This window comes from Phocoena phocoena, chromosome 1 (genome assembly GCF_963924675.1).
Source record: "Phocoena phocoena chromosome 1, mPhoPho1.1, whole genome shotgun sequence".
Classification (NCBI taxonomy): domain Eukaryota; kingdom Metazoa; phylum Chordata; class Mammalia; order Artiodactyla; family Phocoenidae; genus Phocoena; species Phocoena phocoena.
This window is the reverse complement of record NC_089219.1, coordinates 22,397,003-22,420,879: the sequence shown is the minus strand read 5'-3', so window position 1 is coordinate 22,420,879 and position 23,877 is coordinate 22,397,003. Positions and strand designations below refer to the sequence as shown.

The following is a 23,877-nucleotide window of genomic DNA, read 5'->3' as shown; positions in this document are numbered from 1 at the left end:
GGGGCCCGGCGCGAAGCACTCCGGGAAGGCAGAGGTGGGGCCGCAGCGCCCTCTGGTGGGCTGGAGGAGCGGAAGCGGCGCGCGCGGCCTCCCCGCCCCCACCGCCTTGGGATTGGGGCCTAGGAGGGTGGGGGCGGCCAGGGTCGCACCACGAAGTTTTGACTAACAGCTGGAGGGAAGGGAGTAGCTTTAGCTTGGGGGAACCCACAAAAGCTGGGTTTTCAGTGAAGAAGCGAACCCCGAAGGCTGAGAGGCCTTAAAATAAACCTGCTTCCCACTTGCAGATGGCACCCCACCCCCATATGGGGGGCAACACGAACAGGAGTCACAGAGCCCTCAGGGAAAGTTCAAGGGGGCCCTGCCCTGAGAAAGACACCCCCCTCACCTGGTTATCCTCCTCTGTTAGCAGGCTACAGAAAGAGGGCCCAGAGAACACAAATATCCAGAAAACATCCGGTCCCCTGAGAAAGAGATTCACCCTTCGGCGTTGCAGGGAGGAGAATCCACAATTCTTTTTTAGGGATGTCGCTGGCCCCCATGATAATCTGTTAAACTGTGGACTGTATTTCCAAGAAAAACACGCTTCACACATCCACACAAAATTTTACATGTTCCTTCAACGAGTCCTTACCTGGGGAAGAAAGGAAATAAATGCTATTTGAATACCTGCTATAGACTAGGCTTCGTTGTTATGTGCTTTCAAACATATTAAAGGCTTTCAGCATCTTCAGTGTAGCTGTCAGCCAATCCGTTTTATAACTGAGGAAACAGAGAGGTTAAGTCATGTGCCCAAGGTCACAAAGCTATTAAATAGTAAGGTTTGCCTGACACTGAGAGGAACGTAATAGTGTCCCTCCACCCCCAAGAGAAATCCTGTATTCAGGAACCAGAATCCTGAGGCGATCTAAAAGATGGATGGGCAGAAGCATTTTTAATCAGAGGCAAACCTGACTCCTGCAGGGATATTTGATCCCAGGACAGTCCATCTCCTAATAGCTTTTGTTATTGCAAATAGTAGTAAACAGATAAATAATGCACTCTAGTGTCAACTTGATATCATCCCCTCCCTGGATACAGGAGGCTTGGGTGGACTCAGTAGTAAAATAAATAACACAGCATCTTGGATTTTGGCATCATAATTTTGCTTAGAGTGCTCAACGCATTCTGTCCGTAATCACATTTATGGTTGGAATGAATAAGGTCAGGCACCAAATGTGATAGACTTCTGGCAGAGTCCAGGTTCAGAGCATAGATCCCACCAAGGGAAGAGAAGAAACATAGTAATCCTTTTTTTTTTTTAATATAAGTTAACCAGTTAACCCCATGGCCCAGATTTATGTGTAAACTGTAAGCAGTTGCCTACACTTACCCTTGAAGGCGGCAGTGGTATGGTGAAAAGAGGATTAGACCAGGAGTCATAATCGGGGAGGGGGAGTGACTAAACACTGGCCTCCCCAACAGATTGGTGACGTTAGGTAAATTACTAAACCTTTCAGAGATTCCCTCATTTGATAAAGGGGATAATAAAATCTACCTAACAGGTTTGCTACAAAGATAAAGTTCAAAAAAAAAAAACATTAAAGTAAATCTGGTACATTGTAAACTTCTTTCCTATAATCCCATTAAGGGATGATAGTGAAAATTCCCTCCTTCCAGTATTTTTATAGTGCCTGAAATTTTGATTAGTTCCTTTGAGATTACTTTCTGTCCTACAGGATTTCCCAGTTAAAACGCAGACATCCTGGGGGATGTCACCAGATTGGCTTTAATAGGCCCCTGAACAGAACACACAAGACTGATACATTTAATCACTGGGAAGAGGGAGAGGAAGTCTGGAGTGTGGGATATCATCTTAGGGGGCAGACTGCTCATGGTTTGAGAAAAGAATACCATATCAGAAATGAGTTTGGGTTCTAGTTTCACCTCTGCCACTAGGTGCATAAAGCACTCAATCCCTCTTCTAACAAGCATTTATTGAAGGCCAGGCAATGTGCTAGAGAGAAAGTCTTAAGAGTTCACTTCTGGGCTTCCCTGGTGGTAAAGTGGTTAAGAATCTGCCTGCCAATGCAGGGGACACAGGTTTGAGCCCTGGTCCAGGAAGATCCCACATGCCATGGAGCAACTAAGCCCGTGTGCCACAACTACTGAGCCCACGTGCCACAACTACTGAAGCCTGTGCACCTAGAGCCAGTGCTCCACAACAAGAGAATCCACTGCAATAAGTCCACACACCGCAAGGAAGAGTAGCCCCCGCTTGCCGCAACTAGAGAAAGCTGGCACACAGCAATGAAGATCCAACACAGCCAAAAATTTATTTATTTAAAAAAAAAAGTTATTCACTCACAGTTGTTACAGTGCAATGAGAAAGCACAGACGGACCTCACTTAGTCAGAGGACCAAGAAGTTTTCCCTGAAGTCCTGAGCTTCAGCTAGAACCTGAAAGATGACCAGAAATTGACCAGACAAGGAGGGAAGGGATGTGAGAGACAATATGTGCAAAGGCCCCAGGCGGGGAAGGATCTTGGTACTGGTGAAGAACTGAAAAAAAGGCCAACATGACTGGTGCATAATGAGAGAGAGGGTGGCACCAGATGAGACTCAAGAATTGGGCAGAAAAGAGAAAAATAGGGCCTTTAGTTGTTAGCTACAAACGATGATCAGTTAGTAAAGGGTTAATAGAAGCACAGCGTTCTCAGATTTATGTTTTAGGTTCACTCTGATTGCAGTGTGGGAAGTAGATTCAGGGAGAAAAGAGTAGACTAGGAGTTAGAAGAATATTGCTGCAAGTCCAGGCAAAAGATAATGGTCTATTATAGTGATGATGAAGACAGAGTGAAGTGGACAAAATGGACATTTTAGGAGGCAAAATGAGAGGTCTTAGTGATTGATTGGATTGTGGGGAGGGCGTTAAAGGAGGAGATATCAACATAATATTGATTTGAGCGATTCGGTGGGTAAGGTGCCATTTTCTAATGTGGGGAATCCTAGAGGAGATTTTGTGATCATCAATTTATCTTTGGACATGTTGGGTTTCAGAAGAACATAAAACATCAGATAGGAATGTTCTGTAGACAATTAAAAGGTTTGGGCTTAGAGAGTAACATCAAGCTGGAAATACAAACCTTAGAGTCTCTGGTATGGGGATGTTAGTTGAAGCCGAAGGAGTCCCCGGGATTTCCTCAGAAGAGAAGGAGGGTGGGACTTCCCTGGCGGTCCAGTGGTTAAGACTCCAGGCTTCCATTCCACTGTGATCCCTGGTTAGTGATGCAGCCAAGCAAAACAAAACAAAACAAAAAGAAGAGAAGGAGGAGAGCAACAGGCCCAGCACCAAACAAGAGATGGAAGGGGAGACACGGAGAGTAAATCCCTTCCTAATCAGAGTCTATTTCCAAGACTGTAAATTAGGGAAGTTGGACCAAAATAACTTCTGAGGTTCCTTCTAGTTCAACCATTTTAGAATTCTGGAAGGTAGAAACCAAGCAGATCCTTCTGGATATATGAAGGGGGCAGTGGGGATCAAGTGAAAAGAAGCAGGAAAGGAGGACAGATTTTACATACTCTTCAGAATTTTGCTATGGCCTGGGCTGGGCCCTAGAGCTCTGGTTCTCAAACTTTTCCAGCCTTCAGCAACAGCAGACCTCGCTGCCCAAGCCACTCCCTTAGTAAGGCAGGAATAGAAGGGACCTCCTTTGAGAAATGTTTATATACTTCACACAACTGACAGTGTAAAAACCTATTTTTAAAGATTTCTGCTGGTTCTCTGTAGTCCACACAGTTTTCAAAGCTTGTCACTCCCTAGCCCTGTATATTTCTCACCATGCACTTCATGCTCCAGCCACATTGCATTTTTCTCAAATACACATTTTGTTCTGGAACCCATGACTTTGCACATGCAGTTCTTTCTGCCTCAAATGTCCTTGCCATCCCCCCTCCCCAATTCCTATCTGTCTTTCGAGACGCTGATCAATGAAACCATATTTTTTTCCCTCAAGCAGAAAGAAAGTGTTCTATTCTTTGTTCACCCATAATATCGGTCACATTTCCTTATGGTAACTTAGTGTATTAAAACTATCTGTTTGGGGCTTCCCTGGTGGCGCAGTGGTTGAGAGTCCGCTTGCCGATGCAGGGGACGCGGGTTCGTGCCCCAGTCCGGGAAGATCCCACATGCCACGGAGCGGCTGGACCTGTGAGCCATGGCCGCTGAGCCTGCGCATCCGGAGCCTGTGTTCCACAACGGGAGAGGCCACAACAGTGAGAGGCCCGCGCAAAAAACAAAAACAAAAATAAAAAACCCACAACTATCTGTCTGGGCTTCCCAGGTGGCCCAGTGGTTAAGAATCCACCTGCCAATGCAGGGGACACGGGTTCGAGCCTGGTCCGGGAAGATCCCACATGCCACGGAGCAACTAAACTAGACCCATGCGCCACAACTACTGAAAGCCGCGTTCCTAGAGACTGTGCTCCGCAACAAATGAAGAGTAGCCCCTGCTTGCTGCAACTAGAGAAAGCCCTCATGCAGCAACGAAGACCCAAAACAGCCAAAAATAAATTTATAAAAAAAAATGTTTACATCAATATTTTCCCTTTAGAAGTCTTGGACTCAGTTGAAAATCTAATGAGAATAATGAAACTTCTCAGAAAAAGGAACATACACCCAAATTTTTGCCTACAATCTCATTAAGCACTCCCTTCCCCAAGCCCATCCATCCCACGGACTCCAGATTAAGAGAACCAACTCTCAATTTATATATTGCCTTTTTAATAAATCTATGACTGCTTAGACGACAAAGAACTTTTTTATTATTAATCTTTATAATCCAACTCTAAGTAAATGTTTGTTGAATTAATTTATCTCATTCATTTTCAAAATTCTCCCTAGTAATGTCAATCCGCATTTTATTAATGAAAACCTGGTGGGGTTAAAAAGTCAAATGTGCAGATTTAACTAGCTTAATTGAATGTTAAAGGAAAGGCACTGTGGAAATCCCAAGATAAACTGATGGTTGGCTTTTAACTTGCAGGTGTGTTTTATGACTTGCTGAATGGAGTTTTGAAAAGAGCAACGTGAGAACAAAGCTAAAGGAAGAAAAGACCTACAGCTGGGCCAGGTGGCCTAAGGACACTAGGAATTAGCAGCTGTGTATATACAAGGGACCCTGTTGGAGATGTCAGTCAAGGGCAGAAAAGAACAAGAACCAAGAAAGAGCCAGCAGGAAAGGAGCCTTGAAGTTTCAACTTAGAGTCTAGAGGTGAAAGCTGAAATTTTCACCAGTCCCCCAAGAAATAAGAAAGGTAATGATAATGTAATGAGCTTTTCATAAAGCTAAATTTTCTCAATGCAGAAGACTGTTCTTTATTCTGAGATTATTTCCCTCCTAACTTTTTTGATGTGAAAATGCCCTTTCTTCCCAAACGATGCCAGTAAAAATTAGCCATTTTTAAAAATATCCTTATTTGGTAAAATATAATGCAGAGAACCCCATGTTGGTTCCTAAGACTTTTTTTTTTTTAAATCTCTTTTATTGATCCATGGGATCTAAAAGTCTGAGCAGCACTGTGCTAGGAAACAGCTTACAGTCTCAATCTAAGACAATAGGCCAGAGAGAAAAATGGAGTGTAAACAAGATTTCTGGAGATAGTGCCAAGGGGAAATGAAGCCAGGGAGCCCCAGAAAGCGCTGGTTCAATTTTAGGTCTGTGCCAAGAAAAAATAGTTAAACCAGTTAAACCAGTGCATCTAAACTATTTGTGACAATGTTTTATAGATAAATCCTTCCCTTTCGGTCCTTGGGTGGCAGCTACAGAATGTGAGAGGCAAGAATATGAGAAGCCCTGTCCAGTTTGCTCAGAAAGGCTAACCAGAATGTCTCAGTCATGGAAATGTTAACTTAGCATTTCTGAGGCATAGTGGTTCCATTTTTGTTCCTGGAGCAGGGGAATATCTTTTTGCTCAGTGGGCAAAGGTTTTACAATATTATCAATGTTCTATGGAATAGGTTCCCTGTGTAACAAAGTACGTGGGGTTGGGCTCTACACAGTAGGAGCTTAGCGAACAAATGAAGGAGTTCTAACCAGGGACCCTGACATCAATGTCATCTCAAACAAGACAAGACCACTTTTAACAAAGTGATAAATCAGTACTTCCTGTGACTGATGGACAGGACAGATGATCTGGGTTCTAAAATCCTTTCTCAGGTAACTGGAAGTTCCCTCCCTCCACCACTCCTTCTGCAGTACTGTGGCGAGATGGTGAACTGGACTGTAAACAAAACAACCTAAGTAGCGACTAAACATGTTATCAGCAAAACATCATCCTAATAAAATGGTTTGTTGAAAGTTTCCTTTTAGGTATTAAGCTTCTCTAGTACATTTAAAGACTCTGTTTAATAAATTTGATCCGTATACAACGTTTCAAATGTAGCTATTGTTTAGAGTAGAATATAAGTGTTAGTTTCCTCATTGTAAAATGAAGTAAATAATGCTCTTCACCACATAGGATTGTCCTGAGGCTCAAATGGATTAACATATGTAAAGTGCTTAGAAAAATGCTTGGTACATAGTTACCCTTCAATAAGTATTGGTTATTATTGTTCTTCTTATTATTCATGCATCAAATATCTATCCAGTTTCCGCTACATGCCAGGCACTGTTCCAGGGACTGTAGAAACAGCAGTGACTAAGAGACGAGAATGGTCCCTGCTCTCATGGAGCTTCGATTCTACTTGGGGGAGAAAAAAATACGTGTATGTCAGGTGATAAGTAAAAGAAAGAAAAATAAAGCAGGGTAAAGGAAAATAGGAAGCATAGTGCAGGAGGAAGTTGCCACTTTTCATAGGGTGGGTGGTCAGGGAGGTCCTCTCTGATAAGGTAACATGTGGATAGAGACTTGAAGGAAATGAGGTAATAAGCTTTGCAGTTATCTGGGGGGAAGAGTGTGCTTGAGATTACTGAATGAAAAAAAAAAGCTACCAAAAATAAGTAGATCTGGGTTTGTAATAGGGAGTGACAGTACGTGAAGAAGCCACGGCCCACCTAAGACAGGCCTCAGTTCCAGTCAGGTGTTGCTGTGAGGAAATGTGGACCCAGTGTTGTCAGATCTTCTGGACTTTGTGGGGGTTTTTTTGTTGTTGTTGTTTTAAGAAAAACTTTATCTTGAATTTTTCATGTGAACTGTCGTAGGCATAATGCATATATATGTTCGTCAAAAGACACGTACAAGAATGTTCAGAGGTGGGCATTCCCTGGCGGTCCAGTGGTTAGGGTTTGTTGTTTTCACTGCCAAGGGCCCAGGTTCAACCCCTGGTCGGGGAACTAAGATCCTGCAAGCTGCATGGCGTGGCCCAAAAAAAAAAAAAAAAAAATGTTCAGAGGCATTATTTATAATAGCCCTAAACTGTAAGCTACCCAAGTACCCATTATTAGAATGGATCAGCTGTGGCATAGTAAATAATAACAGTCTCTACACAGCAATGGGAAGCAATCAACTACACTTCACACAACATTATGGGTGAATCTTACAACATAATGTTGAGAGGAAAAAAGCCAGTCCCTAAAGAGTTCAAAATAGGTAAAACTAAGATATGATGTTAGAGAGCTAGATAGAGGTTACCCTGTCTGGGTGAGGTGCTGGTGACTTTTTTTTTTCCCCCTTGATCTGAAAGCTGATTTCATGGGTATGTTCAGTTTATCAAATTGTACAGTGATTTGTGCACTTTCCTGTATGCATTTATACTTCAATAAAAAGTTAAAATAAAACTAAAATGTGGGCCAAAGTAAATCTTAAGTCTGAATCAGAGCTGTGGGCTTCCAATTTGCTCTACAATATGTAGATTTCTTTAGAGAAAACAGCAGAGAAGTTTTTTTTTTTAAAAAAACTTATACTTTGAGGGGACTTCCCTGGTGGTCCAGTGGTTAAGACTACGTGCTCCCAATGCAGGGGGCCCGGTTTCGACCCCTGGTCAGGGAACTAAGATCCCACGTACCACAACTAGAGAAGCCCATGTGCCGCATCAAAGACCCAGCACAGCCTAAATTAATTTTAAAAAACCCTTATACTTTGAAATGCAGGTAACGTCCCCCACACCCCCTCTTACAGAAGCTCCTACAAAGCCCAACGAGGAACCCATCTTTCCTTCTGGGTCATTACCCAGCCTCACATTTTCCTTTATATGTGATCCAATACTAACGTCGGCTCTTGTTCTCAAACTAGAGAAATCAACCCATATATACCATTTTATAAGCCCAATACTAGTAAAGGTACAGAATTGGAAACTATAGATACAGGAGGAGAACCCAGAGGCAATTTCAAAGTAGGGTGTGGCCTACTTTAGGTTGAGAGAGCACCAGGAGTCTTCAGGTTGGGAGGCTCATAAGACATAACAGAAGAGGTAGTAGGAATCATACTGGGCTGAAATAATTTATCCAGGAAACAGGCATGTCTTAGCCTGGGCCATGGACCATAGGTAGAGAATCAATCAGGTGTAAAAGATAGGTTTTACAATCTGTGTGTTCTGGGGAACTTACAAGCACATCTCAAAGGTGCTTCAATTCAGGTGATGGATGACGAAGGCTGTTCTAGGCAGTGAAGACTGCAGTCTATGGATGTATGCTGAGGTTTGGGTCTTGGGGGTTTCTTGGGAAGAAGTGACTGTCTCAAGAGTTGAGTTACTGACATAGCAGAAAGGCAGTTACTAACATGGCAGAATTTGGGAACTAAGTCACATTCGGTTCCCCAAAGCAAGGGCTAGAGAAGCAGGAGTACGATAAGGATGTTCAAGGAAAGTAGAACCTTCTAGGGGAAGTGAAATTGCATAGCTCAGGACTAAGAAAGGTGTTCCAGGATTGGGAAGCAAACCTAGAAATGACTGAATAAAGGCTAAGAAGAGAAATTCCAGGGGTAGAGAGTTCCAATCTAGCAGAACTGATCCCTTGTTTAGGGCAACCACCTTGGTTGTTATTGTAGTACATTACAAACTACACGAGAATATCCCAGGGAGGAGGCATCCAAGGTGTGAGGGATCTGTGATCAATTGTAGTGGGTTAAGTTGACTGAAAATGCAGGGGCTAGCCCAGAATCTGATTTTTTGTCTCAGAGAGGACTATTTCCTCAGGAGTATTACCCAAAGTGAATCACAACCTCGTACGTATTTTGAGAATTCAACCTTTTCTTTGTCCTTGCTACCGCCTTGATAGTGGTGGACCAATTATAACTCAATGAACTAGTAGTTCCACATTTCATGCTTGATTTTACTATCTTTATCATCAAGTGTTACCAGTACTTCCCACCATACAGACTTACCTTTAATGCTTTCATGAAATGGATTAAAATGCCACCACTAAACGGTGTCTCACTGAATGTCTAACTGAATATTAATTTCCAAGGTATTTGGATTAACTCTGGTCCTCCTTCCCAAATATGGACAGAAGCATGAAAGAAACTTCACATGAAGTAGCTTTAAATCTTAAATATTCAAATCTATTGTCCCTTTTTTACTTCAGGACGCCAGGGAGTTTTTGTCTTGTTTTAGTTTGGGGAGGGGGGCAGGGATGGAACCTGGAAATTGAAAAGGGGAAGAGAACAGGAAAGCGGGGGTCAGACAGGGACATGGCCAAGGCAAGAGTTGACTCTGAGGCCTTTGTGGAAACCACATGACAGGAAGGTTTGGGGCATTTACCTGCCCTAGATTCATCTGATGGAAGCTCAGCGACACTGACACATGACTGGGCTTTCACCAGTGCGTTGCTCTCAGAAGAGACTGCCTGAGCTGCTGACTCTGCCTAGCTCTGGAGACAGAAGCAACAAGGAGACTTAGGATTTTTTTCCCCTCTTGTATAAATAAGTCCAACTACTTGAAAATGGAATGCAGAACAGTAGCCAAAAATGGTCTCTCCTAAATCAGGTTAGGTATACATCTTCTCCAGGAAGTACTCCAATATTTGCTGACCCCTGCCTCCAAGCTGGGTTAGATGCTTGACCCCTTGTTCTCTCTTCTCCCAGCCAATAGCTCTGTCACTGCACTTACCCTAATATGATGATTTCAGTATCTCACTAGAGAAAGGCTTAACCATTTTGTAACTTTGGTAGCCTTCTGAAACCTACGGACCAACTCTCGGAACAATGTTTATCAACGCATGAAATAAAACACATAGCATTACAAAGGAAACCAATTATTATATTGAAATATAGTTCTTAACTCCAGACAACCTCTGGAGAATGAATCCCTTGAGTGCATGGACTGAGCCTTCATCTCTGTACTGCCAGTGCCTAGCACAAAGCCTGGCACATAGATGGTTCTTACAAATTGTTTATTTAATGAATGAACAGAAAGATTAGATGGCTACTGCCAACTCAGCCTGAGGAATGATTCATTGTAACTGCTTGTGTATATACCAGTGTCTTGCATGTGCCTCACCCTGTCTGAGATCTAGACCAGGATTGTGAGGAAACCCACACTCAGGAATGGGTGCATAGCATCTAGCAATAATGACAGGCTACTGGAAGACCAGGAAAACAACAAAGCTCATGTATTTCCACCAGCTGGAATATTCAGGTAGTGAAAGTAAACAGGCTCTGTCGTTAGGAGGTGATCTCTTGACTTTGGAAGCGTGACGCTCACACTACTTTAAAACGTTACCAACAGCTCTGACGGAGGAAAGAAAGGAACCTGAGCTAGTGGGTAGGTGTTCTCCAAGGCTCCTCCTCTGTCCTGATTTGAGCCTCTTGTCTCTGGGAAAGATAAAAGTGTCCCTAAAAACCGCAATAGAGATGACATGTGCCTTTCTAGGTTCAAGTAGTAGTTTTAGGCTTAGGCAGAAATTTTGTTTTTGTTTATGTACCAACAGACAACCTAAAGAAGCAAGAAATAAAAGCCACTTCCTTCACTAAAGATATATAAAGGGCCAAAGGTTTGTTCTAAACTGATTGCTATGTCTATTAGATATTTTGAAAAGAAAAATAAAACCCCAATTTTAAAGCTGAAAACCACAACTGTATGGGGTTCAGAAATCTCACCCATAAGGCTTTTAAGATTGACCCTTTCAAGTTAGAGGGCTTCTCTAGCTATACACAGCTATCTGAGGGATGGCAGGATGCAGTTTTCACTTGCTTAACAACAGGGTTTCCAACATCTGTTGGAAGAAACATAGCTTCAGGTGGGTGCCTTCAAAAAAAAAGGAAACTACAGGTTAAAGTTTTGTATTTAATTAAAAAAACTCCCCCACTCCTAAAGTGTATGCTTTCTTTTTTGACCTATTTTTCTTTTAAATTGTCTGCAGTTTCCCTATATTTTTCCTAGTGCAGTAAACAATGCAATCAAAGAAACAAAAAACAGACTTCACTCTTGCCCCAGACACTGAAGATGGTCAAAGAGAAGGAATCACAGCATGGAAAATGGGCCCATCTCTAAATATACAAAAACATTAAAAAAAAAAGAAGAAAACAAAATAACTCCCCAAAAGATATTATTATTACATTCCTGGTACATTTCCTATAATATAATGTTGCAGACAATGCTTCTTTCCCAGGGAGTCCAGCTCGCTCAGGAGGAGACATCTAGTCGGTGCCTCAGGATAGGGTGGGGTGTTGCCAAACCTAAGGTTTTTTTATGAGCTCAATATCTCACAGAAACATCTGTGGTATAAATGGTATATATGAATCTAAAAGGGGATGAAGGCAGGCAGGCACCTGTCACTGTTCTCTGAATCAGCCAAAAATCTGAAGAGCGTGGGATCCAGGAGACAGATGCCATTAACCACTGAGGAACAGAGGGTAGAACAGAGGAAGCACCAAATGAATGGCTGCTTTTGGTTCCAAAGCCAAAAAAGGGCCCCACAAAAAAAGGGCAGCTGGTCTGGATGAGGAACTCTCCTGCTCCTGGAGTCATGCAATAAAAATGATGGCCTTGGAGCCCCACCCCGAGAACAGCCACAGTCCAAGAACCAGAGCAATTTACACCACATCACACAGTTTGCAAATGAATGGACTAGGAGGGTAAGTGTTTTGACAGAGTGGGGGGCAAGGTGAACCTGAACCCCAAAGCACAGCTGTGACGTCTCTGGATTTCTATTTCTGCCAAGCCACAGGCCTCTGACGCCACTTGCTCGGTGGAAATGTACCCTTCTTCTTAACACTGGCCTTGCCTCAAAATGGCAGCCATGGTAGTAACCCTCAGAGATATTAAGAGGCATCAGTTGCACTTCTGGAAGTAAGATAATTTCCTTGCCCCATCCTGGCCAAAGCACTTTCCTTTTTAAGCCGCTGCTGGTATGCTACCTTCCCCTCCAAGCAGAGTGCAACTTACTTTTGTTTCAGACTTTTGCATTGGCCTCTGAGGGCCCCTTCCAGAATACAAAGTAAAGTATCCTTCTGCATCCACGTGTGAGTGGGTTGCCTTCCAGGGTCAGATTTGTGTTCCCTGGTTTGGTCAATGCACCTTTATGAGAATAAAACCACATGCGTACACAGACAGACTAGCCTGGAAAGGGCTTTCTGGATAGGGTCTCTGGTTATCTTGATGCCTCCCCTAAAAGAAATCACTTTCTTGGTGTAAGAGGATTAGGACATAGAGTGACCTACTCTCAACTTCCGGAAGGGCAGCTTGTTTTGTCCATTTTTCAATGAGGGGGTGGAAGGGACCCAACCTGTTCAGTTACAACAACAAGATTTTGTTTTTTAAAAAAAGGATCCTATGTGGAAATGAGTGGGACAATGATAAAAATAAACAAATAATTAAAATTCCAAACCAAAACATATCTCCTGGCCCCGAGACCCCCAGTTAATCCTCTAAGACCACAATCTCCACATTGTGGACTTGATGCTGGTGTTCTTCCATCTCAGCCACGACTTTCTCCTCAGTCCTCAGTTCTGTCTCCAAAATGACTGCTTTGCCCTCAGTATCCTCAGCCTCTGGGTCTGGGGCTGGGTCAATCTCAATGATGGTCTGCCCATCCTCTGAGGTGCTTTCAACAGCCTGGATGGCTGAGGTCAGGCCAGACTCCATGGCCACCAACTCCACAGGGCTCACCATGGTGGTCATGTTGCCCAGGGTACTCCCATCCTGCATGGCGGTGGAGCTTAGCAGCGCCAGGCTAGATGAAGGGTGGATGGTCACTGTGTCTGGTGAGCTGCTCTTGGCAGATGAGACCACTGTGGCATAACGGAAGAGCTGAGGGCCAGAAGGAAGTGCGTGGACAGTCACAGGACTGGAGCCCTGGCTGAGGGTGGCCACTGGAATATTGCCCATGGAAAATGACTGACCCACGGGGGTGATGGTGATGGGTGAGATGACTGTGAACTGAGGCTGCTGGACAGGAGGAGAAGGGCTCAGGACGGTGGTAGAGGCTGGCCGCTGGAGCCGGGGCCTTTTGGGAGGCTTAGGAGTGCTCACAGGCATCAATACCACATTTTGAACCGTCTGGGATTTCAGCCTGTGATCCTGAGCTTGCTTCTTCTGCTCTTCCAACTGGCGTTCCAAGTCTATGGAAAAAAGACAGACTTTGTGTGGAGAGAAGTATAATCTTGGGAACAGTAAACTGGGAGTGAGGAGACCTGGGGTCTTGCCCTGGTTTTGCTACTGTGTAGCCTCAGGCAAGTCATTTCATTGTTTTCGAGAAGAAACTAGACTAGATGGTCTTTAAAATCCCTCCAGTTACTACATGTCATTGTGTGATTATAGACAGGTCAATAATTCAGAATCTTTTCGTGCCGTGATCCTACTATAGCTCAACTCTAGAAGCTCCTGTGGCATTTTGTCACCTGTCACCAAAATGCAAACCAAAGAAGTCTCCAGTTGGTCTACCAGCTTATATATGCCCTGCCTGGGTCTACAGATGAAAATAATATCTGCATACTCCCTTTGCAACTGCCATGGACCCACAAAGGAGCTACAATGGCCACTCTGAAAAGCAGTGATTCCCAAACTGTCCTTCAAGGCAGGATCACTTGCTGGTGACCCAGATGGCTTTAGTCTACCATTAGCCCCCAGAGAAGTCTACAGAAAGTTATAGAGGAAGTCCCTAAGAATTACAGAACCGAAGGAGGTCTTAAGAGTTCTAACACATTCATTTTGACATAGATCCAGAGAGATAAAGCGACTTCCTTACGGTTACAGAGCATGGGCCAAAACAAAAGTCTTCTGAGAGTCAACTTGGTGGCTTTTCCACCCCAATGCACCTATCACTATCCCTCTCCCAAGGGTCCGATCCAACCTTGATGACCACTGGTGAGTCTGGTTCTACACCAGAACTTCTCTATTGCTTATAGCACCTGATAAGCATCCAATAAATAACCAGTCACACCTGTAGAGCACCTCGCTCACTGTGGAACACCCAGAGCAAGTCAACTCCTTGTTTGGAATAAAAGGAGTAGGGAGTGATAAAGAACACATTTAAAACATTGCCTTTTACGGTTATAAGATAATGCATTTTTTCCAACTTTAGTAGTAATCAAAGAAATGTGAACCTAAACAAGATACCAAATCTATAATTTTAAAAAGTTAAATCAGGGTGTATTGTAAAAAACAATGCCCATTGTTGCGGAGCTCAAACTTGTGATGTAAATTGGTATAATCTTCTTGAAAATTTGACAATAGGTCACAAGACTCCATAAACAAATTATCAATACCATTTAACCACAAGCTTCAATGGTATTGATATTGTGAAGTAGTTTAAAAGAACATAAGAAAATTTATATTCATACAAGTTCACTGCAACAAAATAAGCTACTGAAGAAAATTTTGAAAATTTAAATTCATCCCTAGAAGAATGTCTAGGTAAAATACTGTGTAGCAACTTGGAAAAATATTAGTATGTCACAGTGAAAAAAGCAGAAAACACAACTTTATGTATACTGTGGTTATAACTAAAATGATATGGACAAGGGACTAGAAGCCTACATTTCTAACAAAAACCATTTTTCAGATGGTGTAAAGTTTCAAGGTGGTAGACAGCACTGGACTATGAATAAGAAGAGAGTTCTACTCTGGGCTTCACTGTCAAGGAGTGATGTGGTCCCAGGCAAATCATTTATCCTCTCTGTGCCTCTACTGGGTTATCTGTAAAATAAGGAAACAGCCTATAATATTCCTAGAAAGATCATATGAAAAAGGGCATCTCTGAGAATACCTGGTTAACCGAATTTAAAATATAAATTGGGCATAAAAATAAATTTAAAACAACCTAAATTGTTCTTCTCTTACCAAATGATCTTTCTTGCCTCTTGTCTTCATGACCGACTATTATAATATATTCTATGTCATTTAAGACTGAGAATCCATACCTCCAACTTGTTTTGCATCCTTCACTGCCTTACCTCCTCCAAAAGCTTCTCTTGATTCTTTTCTGGGTAAAAATGATAACTCCCTTTGTTCCACCACTATACCTGCTATATGCCTCTGTTACAAAACTGACTACTTTTTGCACTTATTTCTAAGTCTGCTTTCCCTTGAGTTCCTTGAAAGCCCTCAAGAGACTGAGGCTATCTTATTCAACATTTTATTTCTAAAACCTAGCTTGGAGACCAGCACAAAGTACTTATTAAAAAGAGTTAAATTATCCATGTGCTCATAATTTCTGATTACCAGAAATAATGAAAGTGCTAAATGTATATCAAAAGACTCAGTATTAATAATGTAAAAAAGACAAAGGCCAATTTTTTTCTTCTGCCACTTATATTACTGGACTAATGGAGCGATCTAGCAGACATCTTAATCCTCCAAAGATATAGAAGGAGGATCATGTTGCTGGCTTTCTTTTCTTTTCCTTTGTGCTTCCTCTGCTTCCCACCACTCCACCTCACCTAGGACTATGTACAAAGAAAAAGCCAAATCTGATACTATGTGAGTTGAAAGAAAGAAAGAGAGAGAGAGACAGAAAGAGAGACAGAGAAAGAAGGAAGAAAGGACAGAGGAAGGGAGGAAGGAAGGAAAGAAAGAAGAAGCAAGCCAATCCAGTCCCAACAGAAGTCAACAAAGAAGTGGCAAGACTCAAGGATATTAGTATAATATCGCCTAAGACAAGACAGAAGTTATACATACCTGTCAGAGTATAGAGAAACTGCTCTTCTCCCTGCTCTACTTGGTTCCTTCTGTTGTCCAAAACCTTCTTGACTGTGTCCATTAGGCCAAATGTATGTGCTACATTGTTGAGAACAGCAGCATCTATTTAAAACAAAAGACATGCCTGTCCAGTTAAAACAGAAATGTTCCACCAACTCCCTATTGTGCTGCTTATAAATATAAAACAATCCAGGGCTTCCCTGGTGGCGCAGTGGTTGCGAGTCTGCCTGCCGATTTAGGGGACATGGGTTCATGCCCCGGTCCGGGAAGATCCCACATGCTGCGCAGCGGCTGGGCCCGTGAGCCATGGCCGCTGAGCCTGTGCGTCCGGAGCCTGTGCTCCACAACGGGAGAGGCCACAACAGTGAAAGGCCCATGTACAGCAAAAAAAAAAAAAATTGGGAAAAAGAAAAATAAAACAATCCAGAAATTAGAATACTAATAGCATTTTCAAAATATTTTAACAAAGATTTATCACATGTGTAACTAATTATTATTTAATTGTTATATCTTTATACATGTTTCCATATAAATAAATACAAAAATAAGGAAAAAAATCTTGCATCTGGTTATAGTTTCTGACTTGTCTTAGAAAATATGGTCATTCTACTAGACAGAGCTAGGTTTGAACCTTGGTTTTGATGTTGCCTATCTGTGTGACCTTGGGTAAGTCATTTTCGTCATCAGTTTTCTCATCTGAAACAAATGCGACTAATAATACTTACTCTGCAAGATAGATATGAAGATTAGAAACATCATATTTTAAGTGCCAAACATGGGAAATGACATGCAATATTATTAATAGTATTATCTCTGTTCCTCTTTATTATTATTATTATTTTTTTTTTTGGCTGCGCCACGCAGCATATAAGATCTTAGTTCTCTGACCAGGGATTGAACCCGTGCCCCCTGCAGTGGAAGCACGGAGCCGTAACCACTGGACCTCCAGGGGAAGTCCCTCTGTTCCCCTTTAAACAAAACTTCTTGAAAGAGCTGTCAGTAATTGGTCATTACTTCCTTAACTCAGACCACTTTTCCACCTACAACTCTCTTCTACAGTTGTCTCATCCAGTTCCATGGTTTTGAATATCATGGACATGCTAAGAATTTCCACATGTAGATCTCCAGCCCAGACCTCTTTCCTGCATTACAGATTAATACTTCTGTTGAGCCAAATGACTTCTCCATTTGAAGCCCTCATAAGCATCTCAACTAAACAAGTCAAAAACCAATTCTGATTTCTTCTCCCAGTGGTCTTCATCTCAGGAAATTTTACCACCGCTCACAGCTCAGACCAAAAATATATGAGTCATCCTGGATTTCTTTCTTTTTCACCCTACATCCAATCCATCAGCAAGACTTGTCAGTTCCACATTCAAAATATAAGCCCAATATGATCCCTTCTTCCCAGGTCTACCACTACCCACTCTAATCCACGCTACTATCATCTCTTGCCTGGACTAATTCCTTCAAGAGTTTCCCAACTGGTCTTCTTGTTTCTACTCTTGCCCCATATAATCTATTCTCCCCACAGCAACCACAGTGATCTTTTAAAAATATAAATAAATCTGAGGGACTTCCCTGGTGGTGCAGTGGTTAAGAATCCGTCTGCCAATGCAGAGGACACAGGTTCGATTCCTGGTCTGGGAAGATCCCACATACTGCGGAGCAACTAAGCCCGTGCACCTAGAGCCTGTGCTCCGCAACAAGAGAAGCCACCACAATGAGAAGCCCACACACTGCAACGAAGAGTAGCCCCTGCTCGCTGCAAACTAGAGAAACCCCGCGTGCAGCAACAAAGACCCAACGCAGCCAAAAATAAATAAATAAATAAAATAAAAATTTTAAAAATTAGTTAATACTGTCATGGGGTCATTAGAAATTGTCAAACGCGATAACTCAATTACAAACAAGAAATAATCTTGAAAATATTAATGAGTTTGCTTCCATTAAAGATATAAAAATTAGGGTTTCCCTGGTGGCGCAGTGGTTGAGAGTCCGCCTGCTGATGCAGAGGACACGGGTTCGCGCCCCAGTCCCGGAAGATCCCACATGCCGCGGAGCGGCTGGGCCCGTGAGCCATGGCCGCTGAGCCTGCACGTCCGGAGCCTGTGCTCCGCAACGGGAGAGGCCACAACAGTGAGAGGCTCACGTACCAAAAAAAAAAAAAAAAAAAGATATAAAAAATTTAAAACTATATTAAAAATATATAAATATATCTGATCACTTTACTCCCCTGCTCAAAATCACTATGATGGCTTACCATCACCTTAAAATAAAACCCAAAGTTCTGACCAAAGCTTATCTAAACTGTCCCCTCTGCTCCTGTGCAACCTCATTACCTACCACTCTCTCCATTAATTAGTCCACTGCAGCCACGTCAGTGCTGCTCTAATTCTTTGAACCCACCAGGTTCACTGTAACTTCAAGATCTTTGTTCCCTCTGCCTGGAATGCAGACAATCGTTCTGGAGGCTTTAAACTAACAATATGAGAACTGTCTAAAATCAGGTGGATTTCTCCAATTTTCAGACTCTATATATCTACTTTGTATCTATATCGAGAGAGATTGCTTTCTGGCACCATTTACAAGGCAAAAATTACCTGTGGAAAAAGCAATGCCAGACCTGAGTTCAAAACCTAGTTATGCTAAAAATAGAGCTACCATATATGATCCAGTAATCCCACTCCTGGGCATATATCCAGAAAAGATGAAAACTCTAATCTGAAAAGATACACGCACTCCAGTGTTCATAGCAGCAATTTACAGTTTACAGTAGCCAAGACATGGAAGCAATCTAAGTGTCCATCAATCAGATGAATAGACAGAGAAGATGTGGTATACATATCCAAAGGAATATTACTTAGCTATAAAAACAGAATGAAATATTGCCATTTGCAGCAAGGTGGATGGACCTAGAGAATAACATACTAAGTAAGAGAAAAACAAATTACACTTACATGTGGAAGCAAAAAATAATACAAATGAATTTATTTACAAAACAGAAACAGACTCACAGACATAGAAAAAAAACTTATGGTTACCAAAGGGGAAGTGAGGAAGGGATAAATTAGGAGTATGAGATTAACAGATACACACTACTATGTATAAAATACATAAGCAACAAGGATCTACTGTATAGCACAGGGAACTATATTCAATATCTTCTAATAACCTATAATGGAAAATAATTTGAAAAAATACACATAGGGGCTTCCCTGGTGGCACAGTAGTTAAGAATCCGCCTGTCATTGCAGGGGACACGCGTTCAAGCCCTGGTCCGGGAAGATCCCACATGCTGCGGAGCAACTAAGCCCATGTGCCACGACTACTGAGCCTGCGCTCTAGAGCCCATGAGCCACAACTACTGAAGCCCACACGCCTAGAGCCCATGCTCCGCAACAAGAGAAGCCACCACAATGAGAAGCCCGCGCACCACAACAAAGAGTAGCCCCCACTCGCCACAACTAGAGAATGCCCGCGCGCAGCAACAAAGACCCAACACAGCCAAAAATAAATTAAATAAAAATAAATTTTAAAACACACACACACACACACACACACACACACACACACACACACATATAACTGAATCACTTTGCTGTACACCTGAAACTAACACAATATTGTAAATCAACTATACCTCAATAAAAAAAAAAATTTTACAATTCAAAATAAAAAGCCCTAGTTACGAACTTTGGATAGTAACTTTTTATGAGCCTTAGTTTCCTATTCTGTAAAATGAGGATAATAATACCTATACCTCAGTGTTTCATGAGGCTAACATGATCTGCCTACAATGACCTCTATTGTTAGGATTAGTGTGTTTACCTGTGACCTGGAAGGGAGCCTGGATAAGCCGCTGCTGAACTCCCCTGAGTAGCTCCTCTATTTCCTTCTGTATATTGCAGACAACCTCTTCCATCAGTCCTACATCAGCTATTCCTTTCCAGAACATCAAAGTGTCCTCTGGCAAAAGAGGGATAAGACAGAGGGTAAACAAGGGACGCTACATATACTTAGGCATATCTCTTCAATGTTAACTTCAAAATTATTTTGATTCAAAATGATTTTTTTCTTTCCGTGCTGCGCAGCTTGTAGGATCTCAGTTCCCTGACCAGAGATTGAAACCGGGCCACAACAGTGAAAGCCCAGAATCCTAACCACTAGGCAACCGGGGAACCCCCCTCAAAATGATTTCTTATTGGGCTATTGCTGGGAAAAGAAAAGAAGCCTTTGGAACACTAGCTGCCTCCCTGAGTTGGTATCTAATTATTTGAACTCTGCAGCAAAATAGGGACTTGTGATAATTGCCTCAATTTGTCATGCCTCTGGCTACAGGGAACAGGTATCTTCCTCCAATAAAAATATTAAATTAAATATTTAATAAATATTAAAGCATTTATTTAAATAATTTAATTTAAAATTAAATAATACATAATATTTTAAATGTTAAGTAATAAAGAAATTAAATTAAGTTAACGATATACTCCCTCTAATCCTATACTTAAAAAACCAAAACAGAGGCACTTCCCTGGTGGTCCAGTGGGTAAGACTTCGTGCTCCCAATGCAGGGGGGCTTGGGTTTAATCCTGGTCAGGGAACTAGATACCGCATGCATGCCGCAACTAAGAGTTCACATGCTGCAACTAAGAAGTCCACATGCTGCAACGAAGATCCCACGTGCTGCAACTAAGACCCGGCGCAGCCAAAATAAATAAATATTTTTAAAAAACCCCCCAAAACAATAAAACAGTTGAATAGGTGGGGTTATAAGCTCCCTGGGGGCAGAAGCTATGTCTTTTCATCTATCTAGATCTAACAACAGTACCAGCTAAAAACAGGCAGCAATAGATATTTGTTAAATAAATTAATGAATGAAGGATGATGTGAAGCTTCTCCTGTCCCCTCTAAGTGAATCATCATTAATCACCATCCTCTACACCACCTGCTACCTAATTTTTTCTTCTAACATCTTGCAGCTTGGTTTCTCTAACAAATGGGGCAAAGTTGGAGTCAGTGTGACAGGATAAAAAGCATGGACTTCAGAGTTAAACAGATGAATTCAGTTAAACAGCTGAATTATTAGTTGTGTGACTGGTCTTAGGCAGGGTGCTGACCCTTTCTGAGTCTCAATTGCTTCATAAAATCTGACTTTACAGGGCTATTGCTTGGATTAAAATAAGGTGTTTGCAGCTGTAATTAGTATTAATATGCATAAGAAAAACCAGCACAAGTAATGAAGAGGCCTTCTGTGTCCATAATCGTAATGGTGATAAGAGTCACAAAACCTTACAAGAAATCTGAGCCCCATAGAAAGTACCTGAAATTTCCTCTGAGTCTTTCTTCATGCCCTCCTCTGTGGCCATGCTGACAGCAGCAGTGAGAGCCGAGTTCCATTCCAGCCCTGCCTCTTCCATGCTCTCTTCTGAGATGGCAATCTGTGTGATGCTACCTAAAAGCAGTCCATTAGAGGGAAGGCCCATGAATTTTATGAAAAAGTCACAACTATCCTCTATCTCAGACAGCCAAAGAGATCCTGTTATTTAACTTTCTAACCTTTTGCCTGCATGTCTCTATATTTAAAAACTAGAATCCTAGGTAATCCAGGATGAATATTTGATTTCCTAAATAAAACCTGCCTTGCAAAAGAAAATGCTTTCTTCTTACTCTGAATAGAAAGTGAAAGATAGGAGCTTCCCTGGTGGCGCAGTGGTTGAGAGTCCGCCTGCCGATGCAGGGGACGCGGGTTCGTGCCCCAGTCCGGGAAGATTCCACATGCCGCGGAGCGGCTAGGCCTGTAAGACATAGCCGCTGAGCCTGTGCGTCCGGAGCCTGTGCTCCGCAACGGGAGAGGCCACAACAGTGAGAGGCCAGCATACCGCAAAAATAAATAAATAAATAAATAAAAATAAATAAATAAAAAAAGAAAGTGAAAGATAACTTACAAAATCACAAAAGAACAATCTGCTTTCTGAGCAGTTATGTTTTCGAAAGAGACAGAAGGTGGGCACGATTGCCAGGCTGCAAGCCCCAGACTTGGTGAGGATGAGGAGGACTTGAAATAATTTAAAAGAAAATTATAGTCAAGAGCCCTACTACAAGCATGTTTGATACTAACCATCTAGAATTCATGAAGTTGCTGTAACTTATTTATCAGGCTATGTAAAAGAAAGCAAGAGAAATGAGACCAAAATAAATCAGATAAGAGATCCATGAATAGCAGATTCACAGAGGAAAAAACTACTGCTATCAATTTTATATTAAGGTTTTAAACAAAGAGAATTGAGAAAAATCAAACTGATCCAGACAGAAATATAGACAAGTGTGGACTCTCCACACTGAAGGATATCAATAATCAAGCAAACAAGTAATATCAATATGGATGATCAAGTAAAGAAGTTTTGGCAAAATGAAAAGGAAGTAGATAATTTCACAGCATTTTTCACTTTTCAAGTGAAAGTGTCACACCACCAAATATTCAAACTGCTAGATATTGTACACTTTCCTGAAAGGAACTTAGGTTCCAAGAAATTTGGCTTCTACTCACCCAGTGGTTACTCACAGAACATTAGGACTGACCAAAAGAAACCTTGATAAGTCATTTTTAAAGCACAATACTTCCCTTACATCCTTTAGCGTTCTTGGGTCTCTGTCAGGCATATTTATAAGTCTCCTGGAAGTAGTTTAGACATATTCTATCTAAGAATTTTAGCTGTGCTAAGTCTCCAGCTGAACTAAATCCTTAATAATAACCTCATATGGCTATATCTTTCCTAGAGAGCCCTTGTCCCAAGCTCAACAATACTGAAGTTAAGTGTGTGCCCATCCTATCTCATTTGTGAAGAAGCCTCAGCTTGCTTATCTGAATTCCTTACAGACAGAGCTCTTTGATCCTTACAGCAGTCTCCAGAGTCCAGCCCAGCCAATGACACACTGTCTTTGATACATCTCAGTTCAACAGCTGAAAACCCGTTCTCCGTTCTAATCCACCCGCTTGCCTTGCCACTAGAAGAGCAAAGGATTTTTAAAACAATCTGATTTCAAAGATATGTCAAGTGGCACCAAAGTGAGACTGTTAAATAAGCATTATTTGGATCACCTTTCTAACGTTTACCATCCACTGTAATAAAGAAACCAGGAAGGAGGTCTGGCCAATAGGAATCACTCGGGAGAAAACAAAGAGAGTTCTTTCTAAAGCATGGACTCCCACCCAAGATTACCATACCTTACATTAACGCTCTCGAGAATTGAAAAAAGAAACACAAAGAAGAAATGAGAGGAAAAGTGCTACTGAAAAACACAGTGGGTTTTCAGGTGGTTTCCTACCCCCTACCATCGGCCGAAGTGGGTGTCTGCACCACACTTGTCTGCTGTCCTGGCACTGGAGCTCTTGCACTGCTGATCAGAAGATCAAATTTGGTGCTTCTGCAGGTATTGGAGCAAACCTTGTCATGTTGGTAAAAATCAATCTGTCCGGAGTCCATCATTTTCCTGTGCAAAGAGAGACAAGAAGTACCAATTCAGCCTGCACTTCATCTTGAAGGGACAAATAGAGACAAAGTTGCTGAGTCCCTTCTATATGTTAATGAAACCTAATAGTATTAAAAGTCATTAGGTTGCAGAAATTCTAATTGGGGCTATAAAATGTTCATTGGTCCTGCCCACATTTACAAGTACTCCTCTTCCCTCCTTCCTCTACTCGTTATGTGTACTCTCTTGTATTTCCCGTTATCACTAAGTTTTAGACATATACTCCTGACAATAGCTAAATTTCCCCATAGAATCTCAGTGAAATAAAGCCCAAAAGGGGAAAAGACTAACTC

The 23,877-nt window shown here is 42.0% G+C and overlaps 1 protein-coding gene across 2 annotated transcripts in view; it reads right to left on the bottom strand.

Moving 5' to 3' along the window:
• Nucleotides 1-12,641: 12,641 nt before the first annotated feature.
• The window catches only part of GMEB1 (glucocorticoid modulatory element binding protein 1), a 29,344-nt gene continuing 18,108 nt past the window's right edge, over nt 12,642-23,877 (bottom strand). Inside the window, exons 6-10 of one of the 2 annotated variants that reach the window (XM_065883088.1) lie at nt 23,388-23,545; nt 21,375-21,506; nt 19,883-20,020; nt 16,031-16,153; nt 12,642-13,473 (exon numbers count right to left, since the gene is read on the bottom strand). In XM_065883088.1, the coding sequence (XP_065739160.1) occupies nt 12,773-13,473; nt 16,031-16,153; nt 19,883-20,020; nt 21,375-21,506; nt 23,388-23,545 (1,252 nt within the window). In that variant the 3' untranslated portion in view covers nt 12,642-12,772. The remainder of the gene's footprint in view (nt 13,474-16,030; nt 16,154-19,882; nt 20,021-21,374; nt 21,507-23,387; nt 23,546-23,877) is intronic. The other variant, XM_065883082.1, reaches the window with a different exon arrangement.